The sequence below is a fragment of the Fusarium proliferatum genome (assembly GCF_900067095.1).
Source record: "Fusarium proliferatum ET1 genome assembly, contig: FPRO_scaffold005, whole genome shotgun sequence".
Taxonomy (NCBI): domain Eukaryota; kingdom Fungi; phylum Ascomycota; class Sordariomycetes; order Hypocreales; family Nectriaceae; genus Fusarium; species Fusarium proliferatum.
Window position 1 is genome coordinate 2,659,820 of NW_022194794.1, and position 18,186 is coordinate 2,678,005.

Below are 18,186 nucleotides of genomic sequence, written 5' to 3' on the forward strand. Positions count from 1 at the left end.
ATCAGGATAAATCCCCTCTTGGGTAGTCATATGGCGCTCAGGTTCGTTTCGAACTCGAACTTGGTCTTCGACTCGGATTTGAGGTTGAGGTTGATTGTGTGCTGTGTGCTGTGTGCTTTTTCTGGAACTCGTTTTCGACAGGATTCGGCTCGTGAGCTGTTGGCCCACGTGTAAGTGTAAGAAGACTGTCGAATACTGAACAGGCCAGCGGTCTTCATGCTGAAGAGCGTTCATCACTAATCCATCACTTCAGGAACGCAGTTGCGGTCAGGGGGTGGCACTGTAAGTGTTAGCCGTGTGCCAAGTCCTGAGTAAAATGAAGCTCACTGCGAACTGATTCTTATTGAATCGTGTTTGACTTGGTAGTATGCTGTTCGACACTACCCTCCTTGGTGTTCAGGCTTCGGGGTATCTCAACCGGTACGGGCCACTTGTCAAGAAGATTTGTTGTTTGTCATAGGGTTGCGAGGACATTGAAAAGTCTTGGGCGTCATTCAGACCAGTGGTAGCGCCATGACATGGCACTTCTCGTGGGAAGAATTATGAATGGGGCTCTGCTCTCAACGCGATACCTTTCAGCATTGTGTTTCCTGTCGATTCCTCCCACCAAGGACTCGGCAAATATACCATTGCCTCGCGGTCTGGCATGCCAGTCACACTCTTCGAGATTCAGGTTTGGGACCGAATCGCCCTCTGCCAGATCCTTGAGCAGGTTCGGGCTATAACCAACGCATCTGCAATACGGAGACAAGCATCAATCCCGCATGAATACTGTAGAATGCCATGCGGTAGCGACAAAGCTTCCATTCTAGGCCCGCTGCCCGCAGTGATATTCGGTAGTTTTGGTCGTGAGTGGATTTTCTGCGCATCTGTAGGTTCATGATCTCTGGTCACTGCCATCTCTTGGCCTCTTCTGTAGCTCGGGGGAGGCACCGCCGTCGCGACTGAAGTGTTTCCCCATAGCGGCGGCTTGGTATCTACTCAAATTTCAGTCAGAGAAGCTCGCGAGGTCTTCGGGTGTCTGTGAACTTCGTACCTTGACACTCAGAACAAATCAGTGACCACGGTGCCACGCTTCGTACCACTTTCCCGTAACTCTTAGAAATTTGACTTAAATATTATCACAAGATCGTCGTACTCTCATACGATTACTTCGTTGCTGCGACGATTTGAGACAGCGCTCAGCATTCGAAGATTGGACCGCGAAGTTGGATATTGGACAACCTTTAGTGTTTGAGCCACGATCCTGAACAAGAGTGCCTTTTCATACCAACCAATGAGAAAGTACCCATTTGACATTTATACAATAAAACGAAAGCAGAATTTATAATCTACTTTACAGAATGTCCTCCGAGGGTTGTGTTTGATTTAATACGATAATTCACAAATAGTACAGGGTAGCCATCTTCCACTCAGAACCTCGAACCTCGCATGTGCGTGTGAGCAACGTCGTACACAATCGCAGACACAACTGGTAAAATTACAAAATTAGAACGAAACGAAGCAATTGTTTCATGTCCAGTGCTGCCGAGATAGAGGAGGACCCCTCGAAATATTGGAATCGGGTGAATGGAACTCGTCTGCAATTTATTGATTGACCCCTCACATGGAAGCGGTGGACGTTAGAATTCGGACACAGGGATCGACACAAGCCGATGAGACATAAGCTTGACCTTAGCCATAACACCTCGATCTCACTTTGCTTGTGATGCATGGACAACATGGCTGAAGGCAGTATAAGTGGAATATTCAATTTCTACCATTGCCCTCGTCTTCCTCCATCGCTGCCAAGCCCCCAATCTGCTCGTACACAGTAGTGTGCAGATTTTATATGCAGCCCACTTAGATCATCCATGCAACCTCACATAAAGAACACCTCACACTCACATCGCACTTACCACATCATCACCCTCACAAACCCGCCATGAAGATCCTCCTCCACTCTCACTTCCCAGCCGGCCATGCCTACCCAATGCAAGCCGTAGCCCAGTCCCTCATCCGTCGTGGTCACCAAGTAACATGGCTCACCAGCGCCTCCAACGAAGCCCGCGTCCTCGCCGTAGGCGCAAAGTTCGTCCCAACAAGTGCAATAGCCATCATTGACGAGCCCCTTATCGCCGCTAATGAAACTGGTATTCTCGACAAGGAGTACTCGCGGCTTCAGATCAGGCTTCTGGCGCAGGTGACGGATTACCGCCGGGTGTTGAGGGACTTTAAAGCAGATGTCCTGCTCGTCGATGTGATGCCGCATGGGGCGAGGGCTTTGTGCGAACTTGGTGAAATTCCGGTTTATGCGACGCTGGGGGTGATTCCGATGTACATGTCGAGTTGGGGAGCACCGCAGGCTGTTTCGGGGGAGGGTCCGGCTACGTCGTGGATTGGACTGATCTGGAATCATATTCTTCATCTTATTAGCCAGTGGATTCTTCTGCCGTTGCTTTTGAGGCCGATCATAAATGCCCAGAGGAGGGAATTGGGCTTGAAGAACTTGCCGTATGGGGAGCCGATTGAGTCTTTCACCTACAGCCCCTATCTTCACATTCAGGCGTCGTCTCCATCGCTAGAGTTCAAGCTGCTGCCGAAGCCGTCGCAACAGCGAGGGCATACAAAGTTTGTGGGACCGGTTGTTACCCAAGTACCGACCAGTCTTGCCCAGCTACCCCCTGAATGGGATGAAATAGTTGCGCACCCTCGGGTTGTTGGCATTACTCAAGGTACCTTAGCCATGGACCCAACGTCCTTGATCATACCTGCGATCGAGGCGCTCTGTGGTGATTCAGATCTGCTTCTCGTAGTAGCTTCGCCACATGTAGAAGAGATCACATCAAGGATAGGGGAGCCGCCGAACGTGCGATTCATCAGATGGATACCGTACCATCTCTTCCTCCCTCAGCTCTGCCTCCTCATCACCAATGGCGGTTACGGAAGCATAACACAGGCATTGTCTCACAAAGTGCCACTGATCTGCGCTGGACAAACAGAAGATAAGAAGGACACAGCAGCGCGAGTCAGTTGGGCAAGAGCGGGCATCGATCTGAAGACGGACAACCCTTCAACAGAACAGGTTCGAATGGCAGCGAGGACGATACTGGATGATCCAGGGTTCGTGGAGAGGGCGGGGCATCTGGGAGATGAACTCAATGAACTTGGCGGCGCGGAACGAGCTTCGGAGCTTTTGGAGGAACTGGTAGAATCTACAGCAAGATAAAAATCAGCAGTTGTCAACTAGAAGACTTGGAAGAGCGGGAAGATGGAAATATTGCCGAGTGGCAGATGGATAGACTTGGGCAAAAGCGGAGCGAAAGGAATACGACCACGAACACATCAAAAGATTTAGAACGAGATTCGATTCATTGCTAGAGCCTAATAATTCACCAGTCCGGTTCCATAAATCCGCCGTGGATGATGATCATGATATAACATCCTTTTTTTTTTGGTTACAGGTGACAATGTCCTGTGATTCAGATTCTGGAGAGGGTCAGTAAATGACGAAGACTTGAGACGACACACTCTAAGAGTCGAGATGACTTACCGTAAAAACTTCAAAAATGGCTCGTAGAGATCGTACTCGAGATACCGACTTGGGTATTGGTGAATGGTGCTTAGAAGGCAAAATCGTCCTCGTGCCATGGCCACGTGAACGCCAGGGGCCAGCGACGGACGACCATGGGCCATCCCCAGACACGGAAGATCATGATGAAGATGAGGACGACAATCCAGTCCGGCATGTTAAGGCAGATACCAGCGCCGCCGGGAAGGGGAATCTCAATGACAACGGCCATGATGAACAGATCTTGGAATCAACGAAAACTTGAAGAGCGTCTTGCGGCAGACGAAGAAGCAGTGCTTGAAATGCAGAAATGAAGAGGGGAAAGCGTGGAAGAGCTGAGTAGCAACGACGAGGTCAGTTTCTTACTGTTCAGTATGTTCAGGGGAAGAAGAACAGGAACATGAAAAGCACATACCAGAACAAATGTTCAAATGCTTGCAGCAGTAGAAAGAAAGCGGGCTGAGTACGAAAATGAACTAAGTGAAATTGCTGTGCGGTGCTTGTGTGGGAGGTAGAAAAGAGCAGGAGGGGAAGAAGTGGGAGTGTTGCCTTAAGGTAGTGGGAGGAGTGGGAGCGCGAAGGAGGGCGCCCTCTGACAGGCCAGTGCGAGAGATGGCGGTGCAGAACCCCCGGTACAGATGGCCCCGAAGTGCGAAGAAAGTATACAGAGGGTATTTACGACACGGTGAGACGATTCGACTGCGAATATGTTGTGTTTTTCGATATCACAAACGAGCTACGACGATCCTGCACTCGAGTGCATCCTTCGATACGATTCCCAGGCCCGAAACTGGATGAAGCAAGACGATTTCAGTCACGAATGGCATGCAATATCCATGAGATAGTCCTCAATATAATGTATCCTTCGTATCCGAGCTTGTATCCGCTGTATGGTGGTTTGGTGCCGATGTGACTGTCGAGCTGCAACGATCTCGCATCCGAGTGATTCCCTCAACGCGATTCCCAAGCACAACAGATCATTAAACAAGACGATTTAGTCCTAATGTAGCGTGAAACATCCAAAAGGTCATTGTCTACGTAGTGAAAACCTTGTATCTCGTCCTGCGCTATCCCTGAGGTGGTTTTGTTACGATGCCACAGGCGGACCACGATGCGAGCGAGCCACCAAACGCAAAACACAAGACGGAGAGAGGCAAAAATGTCCTTGGAGAGCACGAAATATCCGTAATATCATCCTTGATCTAAGAAATACGTCTCATTCCGTCCTGAGTCCTCTCCGCGTGTTGCTTTGCTACGATGCTCACTGGCGAGTCAAGATGCTGCTAAGTTTCCAGGGAAACCACGAATACATTTACGAGGAACGGCGATGCAAACGACTGGATAACTTGACGAAGCAGTCTGTAGTCAACGTCAAGATATTCACGAGTGACATGATCATCTGGAGAGGCGTATCCGGCGTCCCTCGAGCAACTGCGCAAGACGTCGAGCCCAACCGCCGAAACAACATCTCGCGATACCTCAAACACATCCCACGAGCGCTATGCTCCCCTCCATCGTATCGTACACCCACACTACGCACGCAATGTTCCCCTCTACGCGTATATCAGAACATATCACGGAGTCAAACTACAAAGCTAAACAACATCCCAGCATACAACAGTCACAGTCAAAGGAGGGTTTCTTCTTCAAGCCATCGCATAAAGCCGTGAACCCAATGAAAAAAGGTGGTTGCCCATGGGGCGGAATCAAAAAATTAGTCCAGGCCGCTTCAAACGGCGTCCTCACCTGCTGCCATAAGACACGATGAGTCCAGCCCCCGGGCTTCATGATCCCCGAGAGCCACTGGATGTTTGGCATGAGGGAAGAGAAAAGAAAAGAGGTCTGGCCTGGGAGGAAGGCCGGTTTATATGCCCAGGATGCCGGGCGGTGAGGGGCCGAGTGATCTGGGAGGCGGCAGTATCCCAGCAACAGATCAGACGGGAGAGTGGAGACGTCCGATCTGACAGCTGGTGACGTGCAGCGAAATGCTCCGCCAAAAACGGGAAGCAGGGGACCGTTGTGTAGTGGCGCGGGGCGGCTGGACGTTATATCAACGACGAGGCCGGACACTCGGCTGTGATCTTGCGACCACGCACAATAGGAAAAATGGTGCACCATTCTTGCGACGATGGGGAATCTTTTAGCTTCCGAGAGATATTTTTGAAGGTATTTTTAATTGTTGTTGTGGTTGCCCTGAATATTTTCGAGGGTGCGTTTTGAGCCTCATCCGCGTCCACCGGGGGTTTTGAGGAGCGGTGATGCGTCATTGGGCGGTAGTTGCACCACAACAATAGAGTGAGTGACTTGGCGATGTGAACACTGGTACTGAACTGTGAGAAAATCTATGTCACCAACAGTGATGCAAAAATGAATGAGTAATTGCAATGTGCATGCATTGAGAACTGTATTGACTACGAAGCTATGATATGAATTTACTTTAGGTACAACGGTGATGAATGCACAGAACACTCATCGAAGCGCTCAAATGTACCGGTGAACATCGCACAAAAATTGCAAGATGCATGGACTCGAGGTGGTTGAGCACTCGCAGAGTGGCTTGGCTTCTTCAGCAGGACCAAGATTGGCGAGGCGAGCGACCTACGTAAGCTCAGGACGTTTTTGGCCCAAATTACAACAAGTCTTGGCCAATATTAGTGCGGCTCTGAAGGTCTTTGGATCAAATTGCCCAAGTTCCCGTCAGCTTGGAACCGTCCCAAGTCACAAGCTCGCCCCCTTTCATTGGGGGAGCTCGTCGAGACAGACTCCCTCTGCGCGGCTCCGCACACGAGGGGAATTAAATGGAAGGCAGTGTAAATTATGTGATTGGCCCGAGAGGCTCTCGAGATCTCTGCACATCTGGAGAGCCCACTTGCCTGTGAATCACGGTCCGCTCGAGCTCAGGGCTTCGGGGCTCTGGCCCTCGCCTCGCTGCTACTGTTCCACGCAGCTCGAGCTCTGCGCGCCCACAAGATCAGCTGGATCCACTCTGGTTGGTATTTAATCCATCCTTCCTCCTCTTCATCTCTCTCTTCTTCCCCCTTTCCTCTTCAGCCAAACACAAACATATTTATCCCTCCTCACTCCCTTACCCTCTCTCTCTTCTATATCCATAATCAGTCCTCATCAACTGGACACACGACGGCCCCTCGAGCCTCAAGTATCCGTTCGTCGACACTCAATATGCCCAATGCGGCACTTTGCCCGCGGCTTTGTGGGGTTGGTTATTGGACTCAGGTTCAAGAGCCAATCTAACGAAGTCCTGCGCAGAGTGTTACCTTGGGCATATTGCGTTGTGTTTATGGCGGCGGCGGACTGACCCCCTGCCCAGCGGGGGAGTCTCCCGAGCCATTCGTGGCTCGGTGACATGGTAAGTTTCACTTTTCCTCTGGTCATGCCCTTTCATCTCCTCATCTGCTCCCTTCCCTTTATCGCACCTTGTGGTAACTCACACTTGCCCTCAGCTACCGTCACCATGGGCTTCATGGGCTAACTCAAGAAGACCAAGTTCAAAGTCCGCAAGTTCATGGCCAAGATCAATGTACGCCGCCTGCTGGCCAAGGACGCAAAGGCCGACAACGAGCACGGCCTGTCAGTCTCGAACGAGTGTGCAAGGTATGTTATTTTGACACGACGCTGACATCTCGACTCTGACCCTTTGTAGAACATCCAATCTCTTTACAGCCCAAAGCTTCCAGCAGTTCTTCACTGGGCAGCGGTTTGACCCCCCAGGCGCGTTGAACACCCTGGCACTCACCAACCCAAACGGCTTCGCAAGGTTTGATTGGCGTCGAGGTGCCGGCCGGTATGGCCGTGGCTCTCGTGGACTCGCCTCAGGCCCTGGTTGCATTGGAGTCACAGCTCGTCCAATTGTGCGAGATCTGCACTGTATGTATTGGTTTGAACGGGGTTCAAGTCAATGCATACAGTGTCAAACTTGCACACTCGTTCGAGCTGCGACTCCAACGCAACCGGGACTTTGATGGCAAACACACACTTGTCACACCACACACACACACACTCTCTCTCTCTTCACCGCACTCATGGGAACGCCTGGGAGGATTGGCTTGACTTGGCTTGGACTTAGACTTGGAGGACTTGGACAGGAGACTTGGGTACAATACAAAACTCAATCAAACACTTGAAACTCATCTTGACTTCTATCTTGATACTCATAAACTCGTGCACTTAGTGAATACTTGCCGCTCATCGTCGTGAATTCGTGACTGCGAAATCTCTGTTCGTCGCCACATATCATTGTAACTCCACTGAAACACGCTTTTCTCTCACTCAATGACTACCAGATCATCCTCCACGTCAATCAAATCCCCCGCCTGCACCAAAACAACCAAGCATTTTCCACCAACAGGACTACGAATCTCAACTTCCATCTTACTCGACTCAATACAGACCAGAACATCGCCCTTGTCTACAACACTCCCTTCTTTCACCATGACCTTGTAACATCGACCCGGCATCGTCGCCTTGACTCGTTCACCATGGAGACCCGAACTGTCCAGACTCGGGCTGTGTCCGTTGACAACAGACTCGACTTGATACGGAAGAAGCAATTCATTGACAAAGGGCGCGCTGGAAATGGCCCTTGCTTGCTGGTCCGCAGCAGCGGCAATGTCCTCTTTGTTCGTCGTAAGCCACGTCTCGTACTGTTCAAGATCAAGAACACCGTCACTGATTTGAACAAGCTCAGCCCTCGATGTTCCATCCAGCGCCGCTTCAGTGACGGGATAAAAGGAAATCCTGTCAAAGCGCCGAAAGAACCAAGCCCCAGTGTCAACAAGGTCAGAATCCCAGATCTCAACTGTTCTTCCGACAAGCTGATATCCGCCAGGCGAATCCGTCGCGTAGATACACATATACTGCCCCCCGATACCAACAGCGCCACGAGGCGTATAAGAGCGCGAAGGGTTGTACTTTGTTCCGAACAGACGGTGACGCGGATCCAAGGGGATTGCACACGGGGATCCCATGAACACATCACCTAGACCAAGGACTACGAACTCCGCCGCGCTCAAAACTTTGGTCAGATCAGCGATGCCGTTGAGCTTTTGGAGGAAGTCGATGTTGCTGGGCAGCCAGGGTGCGTTTGGACGGATTGTTGCTGTATATCGTTCGATGGCGGCGCGGCTGACACTATCGTCGAACGCAATGGGGAGACTGACGCTCCTTGAGGGGACTTGGGAGGGGACTTTGTAAGAGCGGATGTGATCTGCCAAGCGTGATAGCATCAGCTCTGGGGACAGACCGCGAGTGTAGGTGACGTGGAGGCTGAAGACACCCGGGGTGAGTTCTTCAACGCCAGAGATGGGGTTCCTCTCGTGGTTCTCACAGAACGCTGATATCTCAAAGTTGTGACGGAGATTGAAAGCGGAGGCATCACCGAACTCCAAGAGAAATGCTCGGTCACCAGCTTGACGTACAGTAACTCTTTGGCCGTCATGTTCGATGATACCCACGGTGGCAGGAATACTTCCCAACTTCTGTACCAGAGCTGTCTCATCAGACGGGACGCCTTCCAAAGCCTCGAGAGGTGAGAGTGTCTCAATGGCTTCATCAAGCTTCTTCTCTAATCCAATCGCAGTTGCAACACCAATAGGATCGAAGCGAATTGTATCCCCAGGCCGAACCTGTCCCATCTTCCACAGATCCGCAGAGCACACCACACACAGCACCACGAATCCACCAAGACTTGGACCATCGCATCCCAGAACGACAGCTTCATCCCCAGTGAAACTCACACTACCGATCGAGTACGGAGCATCATGGATATTGGACGGATGCAAGCCGGCTTCGCCTCCGCTTCTGCGAGACCATTCGGGCTGGGGGCCAGTGAGACGAACACCGAGGCGGTTACTGTTGTGATGAACCTTCCATTCGCTGAGGTACAACGCCTTGACGCTTTCAGGGGTGAAGTAGTCTGGTGCTCCGTGGGGACCGGGGATGACTCTGATGGTCCATGAGGCTTTGGGGTGAGTTGGCACAGGCACTGGTGATATTGTCCGACCTTCACTAACCAAGGGAGCTTCAGAACCTATGGCAATGATGTCGCGCGCTTGGAGCTTACGACCGCTGAAGCCCCCAAGCTTCCCAAGTTCGAAAGTCGCTCGACTGCCCATCACGACTGGGACTTGAATTCCTCCCCGAATAGCAAGATATACACGGTGACCATGCTCAACGACACCAATACTCAGTATTTGACCTGCTCGGACACCAATGGCTTGGTTCATGGAAACCGCTACATCATCGATTGTGACTTGTGCAACACCACCGACGGCGGCAATGACAGCATCACAATGAAACTTCAAGGACGGGCCTCCAAGAGTGCATTCTAGCCCCGCCGCGCCTGAAGAGTTGTCCACGAGACGATTCGCCAGTCGAAAGGAGTAAGAATCCATTGGGCCCCCAGGAGGGATACCGATGTTCCAATATCCAGTACGGCCAGGGTAGTCTTGAACCGTGGTCAAAGCCCCAGGCTGAAGGACTTCAAAAGAAGAGGAGCGGAACTGGAAGGAGTCTAAAGATTTCGTCGTATAATCGCCAGACTTGAACATGGGAGACGCTACAATCTGGCGAAGATATTCGAGGTTGGTTTGTACGCCTTCAATCCGAGTGGCTGCAAGGCCTTTGGCTAAGTTCTCGATAGCCTCTTCGCGATCGGACCCAGATGCGATGAGCTTGGCCACCAGAGGATCGAAAGAAGTCGTGATCCCAGTCCCACGTTGGATCCAAGTATCAACTCGAAGGGAGGAAGGGAACTCAAGAGCAGTGATACGACCAGCGCAGGGGCGGAAAGACTGAAGGGGGCTCTCAGCGTATATACGGACCTCAATCGAAGCACCAGACACTTGGAGCTCCATGTCAAACAAGTCGGGTGCATTTCCATCGGCAATATTGATCATACACTCCACAAGATCAAGACCAGTTACTGACTCAGTCACAGGATGCTCAACTTGTAACCGAGTATTCACTTCCAGGAAATAGAACTCCCTTGAATCGATATCATATATGAACTCGACGGTGCCGACATTACGATATTCGACGGATGAAGCCAACCGAATTGCAGCCGCTCGCATATCCGCCCGAATTGACTCAGGGACTAATACCGCGGGGCTTTCTTCAACAACCTTCTGATGGCGCCGTTGCAGAGAGCAGTCACGTTCGCCGGCAGCAATGACACGACCTGTGCCGTCTCCGAGAATCTGGACTTCAACGTGGCGAGCCCGTTGGATAAACCGCTCGATGAAAACGCCGCCGTTGCCGAAATTAACTTCCGCTTGCCGTTGAACACTCTCAAACGTTGTGGCTAGGCTCTGTCTGTCTTTGCAGTAGCTTAGGCCGATACCGCCGCCTCCAGCAGTACTTTTCAGCATCAAGGGGAAGCCAATTCGCTCGCCTTCGTTGAGAGCTTCTTCCAGCGATGTGAGAAGGGTATCACACCCGGGGACAGTGGGAACGCCTGCCTCGACTGCAATAGAGCGGGCACGATGTTTCAGCCCGAGATCGGCCATTTGCTTTGGAATTGGTCCAATCCATATTATTCCCTTCTCTTCAACGGCGGTAGCAAACTCTGCATTCTCAGAGAGGAAGCCGTAGCCAGGGATGATGGCGTCAGCTGAAGATTGAGCTGCCAACTTCAGTATCTGGTCCATATCCAGATAAGTCTCGGACACTGAAGAACCTTGAAGTTTGAGAGCAATGTCAGCTTTGCTAACGTGTGCGGCATCTGAATCTATCTCAGAGTAGATGGCAACAGCTCGAAGACCCATTTTGTGTATCGTCTCGATTATACGAACCGCGATCTCGCCACGATTGGCTACGAGAATTGTTGAGATAGTACGCTTACGAACTCCATTTGTCAACGATTTGGTCTGTTTCTCGAGAGAAGCATGATAAGCTCGCCAGCCGCCGTGGCTGGTGATATCGACAGCTTCATCAAAGCCGCAGGGCTCGCATACGAACCCCTTCACCCAAGACCCGTCCTTGAGTTCGATTGAACCGGTTGCAAGAGGGGGAGGAATTGTGAGCGTGAAGCTTGCGAGGGAGGTCTTGGGCAGATTCCAGACTTCGACTTCAATTTCTGCACCTTCACCAGTGGGCACTCGCTTCAGACCTGGCTTCTTGGGACCGACTGTTGTGTTGAGGGAGTACAGCCGATAAGACGATGAAGTCTTCGTGGCACTCAAGAACCTTCCTCCACGAGCCACTACGTCCTTGTTGAGAGGAAACCCAGTGAGATGCGCACCAACAACAGCAATGGGGATGTAATTCGACGGGATCGATGATGTTGAAGCGGGTGACTCGCAAGCGCTTACACCAGTTGCACCCAACAACCTTTCTTCGTTACCAAACCAATTCCGAGCCCATGACAGGAGAAATGGTTCTTGCCAACGGGTCGAGATGAGCGTCACACCGAATGGAAGTCCATCTGGTCGAAAGCCTGCAGGGATAGAGAGCGCCGACCAGTCCAGAAAGTTGACGAAGTTGGTATAAGTACCCAGAATCGAGTTCTCCTCGACCGGGTTCTTGACGAGCTCATCAAGCGTGGGGAATGTTGGCGATGTGGGTACCAAGAGGCCATCGAACTGAGCGAATTCCCGCTCAATTTGACGTGTAAGTTCTTGACGAAGGTATTCACCCTCAAAGACGTCCGCGGCGGAAAGGGTTTGGGCTCTGATAATAATCTTTCGCACGACAGGATCCATTTCTTCCGCAGCGGCGCTCTCGATAAAGCCCCGGATGGCTTCGTACCGCTCGGCAACCCACGGGCCGTTATACAGGAGTCGCGCAAGTCGAAAGAGGAGGGAGAAGTCCACTTGAACGAGGCCCCATCCCAAGGCTTCTGCTTTGGCGAGAGCCTTTTCGTACGCTGGATAATGGTCGTTTCGCTCGAACCAGTCTGGAGAGGCACATATTGCGAGAGAGGGCTTAGTAAGGCTTGCTGAGCCTCCGAACTCATCAAAAGGGGCAATGTCAGGGTCAGGTCGCGCTCGAGAATATGGGTCTTGGACATCGTATCCTTCCGCGACAGATAAGACTGTTTCTGCATCACCAACCGTAAGGGTGAAGATGGACACACAATCGAGAGATTTGCATGCAGGAAGTACGCCGTGAGTGCTCAAAGCACCACGGGTTGGCTTCAATCCCACGATGTTGTTGAACCCTGCTGGAACTCGACCAGAACCAGCTGTATCCGTACCAAGAGAGAAGGGCACTATGCCACGAGCGACAACGACAGCACTTCCAGAGCTGGAACCGCCGCTGACACGACTGGGGTCGAAGGAATTAGGAACAGCACCGTATGGCGATCTCGTACCGACCAGGCCAGTAGCGAATTGGTCGAGATTCGTCTTTCCAATAAGGATTGCTCCAGCGGCTCTGAGCTTCGCAATCACTGTGGCATCTGAAGTAGCTGGGGTAGAACTGAACGTTGGACATGCAGCAGTGGTGATGAAGCCTTCGGCATCGATATTATCTTTTGCAGCGAAGGGGACTCCATACAGGGGGAGGGACGCGGTGTCAGAGGTCAAGGTCTGAAGGGATGTCCATTGGGATTTGATCTGTTCAGGAGAAGCTAGCGATATCCAAGCTTTAGTTGTAAAATTAGCTGCTCTCTCGGATGAAACGAGGGAGAGGAGTCGGTCGAGGCCATCTCCGGCAATCTGGGCAGATTTCCACTGAGAAATAGTCAAAGGGGATGAATCCGTCTTGCCATTTGGAAGATGTTCCACGACTTTGATGGCAGTATAGGGCTCGGTCATGGTGTCAGGGGGATGAAGGAACAAGATCTTCAAAGGAAGCTAGGTGAGGTTATAGGCAAGGTAAGAACAAGACTGCTGTTTATCGAAGCAGTTTCTTGCACAACCAAACAGCAATATTTATACTAATTCCCCCAACAGATCAAGTCGGATGAGCCTGAAGGTAACACTGCGGAATCGTCTCAACGGGTTCGAGTTTCCGAGATTCGTAAACTTGCATAGCCTCGAGGATCACGAAGCCAAACGATTTCATGTTCACTGATAACACAACAACACCTCTGCTTTCAAGAGGGCGAACTTGCCGAAGGCCCGGCGGCCAAACACTGAGGTCTGGCTGTACGGTATTATACGAATTGAGTGCTGGACATGCACGTGGATGAGTGTGAGAAGGAGTCAAGGTTGAGTCTGGGGGTTGAGATTATGTGGAAAATTACGCTATCGCCGAGTCTAAGCCGTTTACAAGTTCGCTCTTAGTCCGTGTTGTTTCCGGACGTTTACCCCGTCTTCAGGTGCGGGAATAACAGGCAAGTCAATGGCTTTCAATTCATTTGCTCAACGCATTTTTCCAAGTCAATTGAAGTTGAATTCTTTACTAATTTTGTTTGTTTCATAGATCGTCAGCTCATAGTCCACGATAAGAAGACCCAGAAAAGTTCGGCCAATCATGGGACTCGCCGGCGGCTAAAGTGGTTGTCAACCTGGTCCACGATGGACTATCTGTTTTGGCCGGCGGCGAGATCGTATATTACCAGTCAATTTACTCGAAAAGGATGTATCGTTTCGAGAGTTGATGCATGTCTGAGGCAATGGGAGCAAGGACAATGCAGAGGCAAGCTCGTGATTGAGACATGGCTTATGCTATTGGATCCCCGGCTTGCGGGCTTAAAGTGGAGGGACTTCTGTTATTTGCGACAGATCGACATATGATGGACTTTTCGTATGTATCACAGAAGATATACTCGAGTTGAAGTTATTCAGACATGGCCAATTCCTCTCTTCAACCAGATCAACTCAAGTCTCACAATGAACCAACGTCCATCGGTATATCCGTTTCCCCGTATTTCCGACCCCGTGGGGCATTCCCATCTCCGATGATTCCTTATCGTATTACGACCTTACCGTAGCAGGACGAACTGATAAGGCGCGGCCCCCAATGGCGGATCATCAACAATGGATGGCTGCTCACTATCACGCCGTACGCCCACGACACGACCTCGACTCCCGCTTCGTCAACTGGTCGGCCCACAGCCAGAAGATGGGCCCCTTGTCTCTTATCACAAGCCAGACTCAGACATAGAACGCCCGCGTCCAGTGGGGTCATGTTCTCGCACCCGCTTCACGGCGCCGGCCAGTCTGATCTCTCCCGGTCCGGCTCCGGATCTGGCCGTCCTCTGATGGCTACCTCCGGGGCGTCTGTCGGTAATGCTAGCGCCCGTGCGCGACCATGTGACACGTGCCGTGTTCGTAAGACGCGGTGTGTAAAGGAGGAGGGTCAGACGAGATGTGTTTTATGTACTTTTCACAACCAGCCTTGTACGTTCCTGCGTGGGCCTACACCTCGTCAGAGAAGACAGAATCGGGAAAAGGAACGTGAGAAGCAGAATGATGCTCGAGATGGAGATGAGAATCAGGGAAACTCTACGACATCGCCTGTCGCGGGCCTTGAGATGGGGGCGTCTCCGTCGAGTCGACATGGTGATGCTGCGTCTACTCCCGCGAGTGTGGAAAGTAACCAGCAGTTCACTCAAATGCAGCAAGTGATGCCCTTTGAGGACAACATGCCTGAACCGTCCCGTCCTAGTATTCTCAGCAATACTCTCGGCCTGGACTTGAAGACGCATGCTGAGTATATCGGACCAACCGATTATCGTGATCCTGTTCTTCTCGACCTCCATCGCCCTAATTTGCTGAACCAGGAAGCTCCACCGCTGTCCACGACATCCACCTTTGCTAGACGATTGGACTATCAGACTGTCTTCCTCGTTCATCCTGATGAATCTACTGCTTCGGAGAAGATGCGCATCGCAGATTTGGATGCCATCGAAGCGACAGTTCACCCCCTTGGCCGCACGCTGGTCGATCTCTACTTTCGAATTGTTCACCCCAGCTTTCCAATCTTACACAAAGACGTCTTTATCAGCAAGCATCGTTTATCTCACCGACATTTTGCACCATCTTTACTTGCTGCAGTGTATTTGGTAGCTCTCGATTGGCAACTCTACGACAGTCAGCTTGCAGGACGCGAAGTCGAATCTATCCCGGATCCAGCAGCTCTCGAAGAACTAGCTGAACGAACTATCAACCAGGATATGCGACGGCCCAAGCTTAGTACGCTGGAGGCTGGCTTACTTCTCCTGCAACGAAACCGAAAGATTGTCGAGTCTGGATCTCATACGCACCCGATGTCGAACCGGATGTTCACAGCTCAGATTGTCGCCATGGCTCAAGATCTGGGTATTCACATCGACTGTAGTTCTTGGTCAATACCCGCATGGGAAGTCGGTCTGCGTCGAAGGCTCGCTTGGGCTTTGTACATGCAAGATCGCTGGGGAGCATGTGTTCACGGACGACCCTTTCTCATCCAAGACAATGACTGGGATGTCAGGCCTTGCACTGCCCCAGATTATCCCGAGCTTGGTCAGATGGATCCTGAAGCGAACCCGGATCATACTTCGCCTATCATTGTCGGATGGGACTTGTTCATTCGTCACATTGAGCTGACGCAGATTCTGAGTGATGTGATTCGAACATTTTACAGTGCCGCAGCTACTCGTGTTGGGGGGACATTGGATCAGATGGGCGTTGTCGCTGCTGTTGAACTGGCGAAGCCTCTTGTCTTTCGTCTTCGAGAGTGGCACGCGAATCTACCAGCTCGACTGCAATTACAAAACACCCAGCTGAGAGAATTATGTGCCAATGGAGCTCTTCATCTCGCCCACGCAGCTGTCGAAATCGCGCTCCATCGGGCGTTGGTCCGAATCACAACACCAGACACGCCCGCATCTCTTTACGAAGTTTTACGATCGACAGCTCGAGCCAAGCTACAGTCAGCGATTGAGTTGCTAGGATCTCTACGTCCCGAGCACACTGCTGCATTCTGGGGCAGTGCTGCAGCATATCAAGCAGCCGAGATTGGATCTCTGGCCGGTCTACTCTGGGCAACTGCAGACTCATTCGATGAGATGGCGTGGTGTGCATCTCGAGTCGATGAGCTCAGATGGGCATTGAGAGTCCGTGGTGCAGCAGCTCCCTTCGCTAGAGAAGCATTGAGGCTGCTCGAGCGTGATATCGGTGGTCTCGGTATGGTAAAGACTGCCAATGATAGCATTTCATGAAGAGTGAGTCCACTTACAAAAGGACCAAGCCACAACGGAATCTGAATCAAGAATGACGCTATGATTTGTGTGGCTTAACTAAAACACGAAGCAAACACGAAAGTTGGTGAGGCAACATGTCTATGACATCACCTGTACGACACTCAACGCGACGCGTCCACCACTTTCCGTCAATCTTTTCATTTGAACGTCTTTATTCTAGACATCAACAATCTCTCAATTCTTCAATTCTGTCGTCTATAACACCATTGAGTATCCAAAATGTCTGATTCAAAGCACGAAGACGTCGAAAAGACCAGCAATGGCGAGGAACAGGCTGCAACTGGTGAGAAGCACCAGATTCAGCATGACTCTCCCGATGCGAAGCGTACCAAGAAAGAGGCTGGCCAGACGACTCTTGATGATGTGGTGGTCATTTCGGATGATTCTAAGGATAATGACAGCACTGCGGAAAAGGAAGATGACTCCGAGGCCAAGTCTGACAAGGAGGAAATCAATGGCAAAGACTCCCAGTCAGATGACAAGAAAGAGGTCGACGGCAAAGAATCTGAGACAAATGGAAAGCAGGAGACAAACGGCAAAGATGCTGTCAAGCCGTCCGAGGAACCTGATGTCCCCTCAAGCATCCTCGAAAAAGGCATCATCTACTTCTTCATCCGCGGTCGCGTGAATCTCGAAGACCCCGAGAGCGTTGATGACATCGCACGTTCCTTCATCATGCTTCGACCCATCGCAAAAGACGCTCGTCTCGGCGATGGTCCCATTGCTGACTCCGGAAACACTCGCATCCTTGCTCTTCCCAAGAAGACCCTCCCCGAAAGTGGAAAAGAGCGATACATGGTATTCGTCGAAAAGTCTGGCGCCTCATATGACGAGATCAAGAAGGAGTTCTTGTCCGCAGACGAGTATGAAACCAAGACTGCTGGTACACGTCGTACACCACCTGCTAAGCCTGTTGGTGAGGGTGTGTATGCTATCACGTCGACTGGCCGAGAGAGTCATTTGGCTTATTTGACGACGTTGCCTGAGAAGCTTGAGGAGGTTCAGAAGGAGTTGGGACTGAAGGAGAAGGGAAGCTTCATTATCAGCACCAAGAACCCTCAGTATCCAGGACCTCAAAACACTCAATTGCCTGAGGGGCCCGACTTTCCAAAAGAGTAAGACTCCACGCCTTTTACCATGAATCAATTGCTAACGTGGCTAGAATCATTGATGAGTTCCGCTCTCTGCGCTGGCTTCCATCTAAGCCATCTCACTTTGACTACCCCAACGCCCAGATCCTTCTCATCGGCGAATCAGATGGTATTGAGAAGGCTGTTGAGCCCCAGAAGAAGGACCAGAAGGACGGAAAGGAGGAGCCCGAGACGGTGCTTGAACATCTTGAGGATGATGATGTGAAGCGCATGAAGCATCTTGCTGATGACCAGTCTGCAGCTATCTATGCCGACTTGCATGTTCAGGCCAAGGATTATCCCAAGATGCAGACGACATTCTAAGGGAGAAGGTCGGAGCTGTGAGCGGGAGCGGGGTA

General features: G+C 51.3%; 5 protein-coding genes across 5 annotated transcripts; 3 read left to right on the forward strand and 2 right to left on the reverse strand.

Annotated features, from left to right (window-relative positions):
• Window positions 1–1,924: 1,924 nt before the first annotated feature.
• Window positions 1,925–3,208, forward strand: FPRO_11117 (uncharacterized protein; the record flags this gene model as incomplete). The annotated part of the gene is made up of 1 exon (XM_031232155.1): window positions 1,925–3,208. The coding sequence occupies one exon, from the start codon at window positions 1,925–1,927 to the stop codon at window positions 3,206–3,208; it is 1,284 nt and encodes a 427-aa protein (XP_031082120.1).
• A 320-nt stretch (window positions 3,209–3,528) lies between these two features.
• Window positions 3,529–3,782, reverse strand: FPRO_11118 (uncharacterized protein; the record flags this gene model as incomplete). Its single annotated transcript, XM_031232156.1, has 2 exons — window positions 3,529–3,580; window positions 3,637–3,782. The coding sequence occupies 2 exons, from the start codon at window positions 3,780–3,782 to the stop codon at window positions 3,529–3,531; spliced, it is 198 nt and encodes a 65-aa protein (XP_031082121.1).
• A 4,051-nt stretch (window positions 3,783–7,833) lies between these two features.
• Window positions 7,834–13,323, reverse strand: FPRO_11119 (putative DUR1,2-urea amidolyase; the record flags this gene model as incomplete). The annotated part of the gene is made up of 1 exon (XM_031232157.1): window positions 7,834–13,323. The coding sequence occupies one exon, from the start codon at window positions 13,321–13,323 to the stop codon at window positions 7,834–7,836; it is 5,490 nt and encodes a 1,829-aa protein (XP_031082122.1).
• A 1,316-nt stretch (window positions 13,324–14,639) lies between these two features.
• On the forward strand, window positions 14,640–16,655 carry FPRO_11120 (uncharacterized protein; the record flags this gene model as incomplete). Its single annotated transcript, XM_031232158.1, has 1 exon — window positions 14,640–16,655. The coding sequence occupies one exon, from the start codon at window positions 14,640–14,642 to the stop codon at window positions 16,653–16,655; it is 2,016 nt and encodes a 671-aa protein (XP_031082123.1).
• Window positions 16,656–16,916: 261 nt separating this feature from the next.
• On the forward strand, window positions 16,917–18,151 carry FPRO_11121 (uncharacterized protein; the record flags this gene model as incomplete). The annotated part of the gene is made up of 2 exons (XM_031232159.1): window positions 16,917–17,812; window positions 17,860–18,151. The coding sequence occupies 2 exons, from the start codon at window positions 16,917–16,919 to the stop codon at window positions 18,149–18,151; spliced, it is 1,188 nt and encodes a 395-aa protein (XP_031082124.1).
• Window positions 18,152–18,186: the final 35 nt, after the last annotated feature.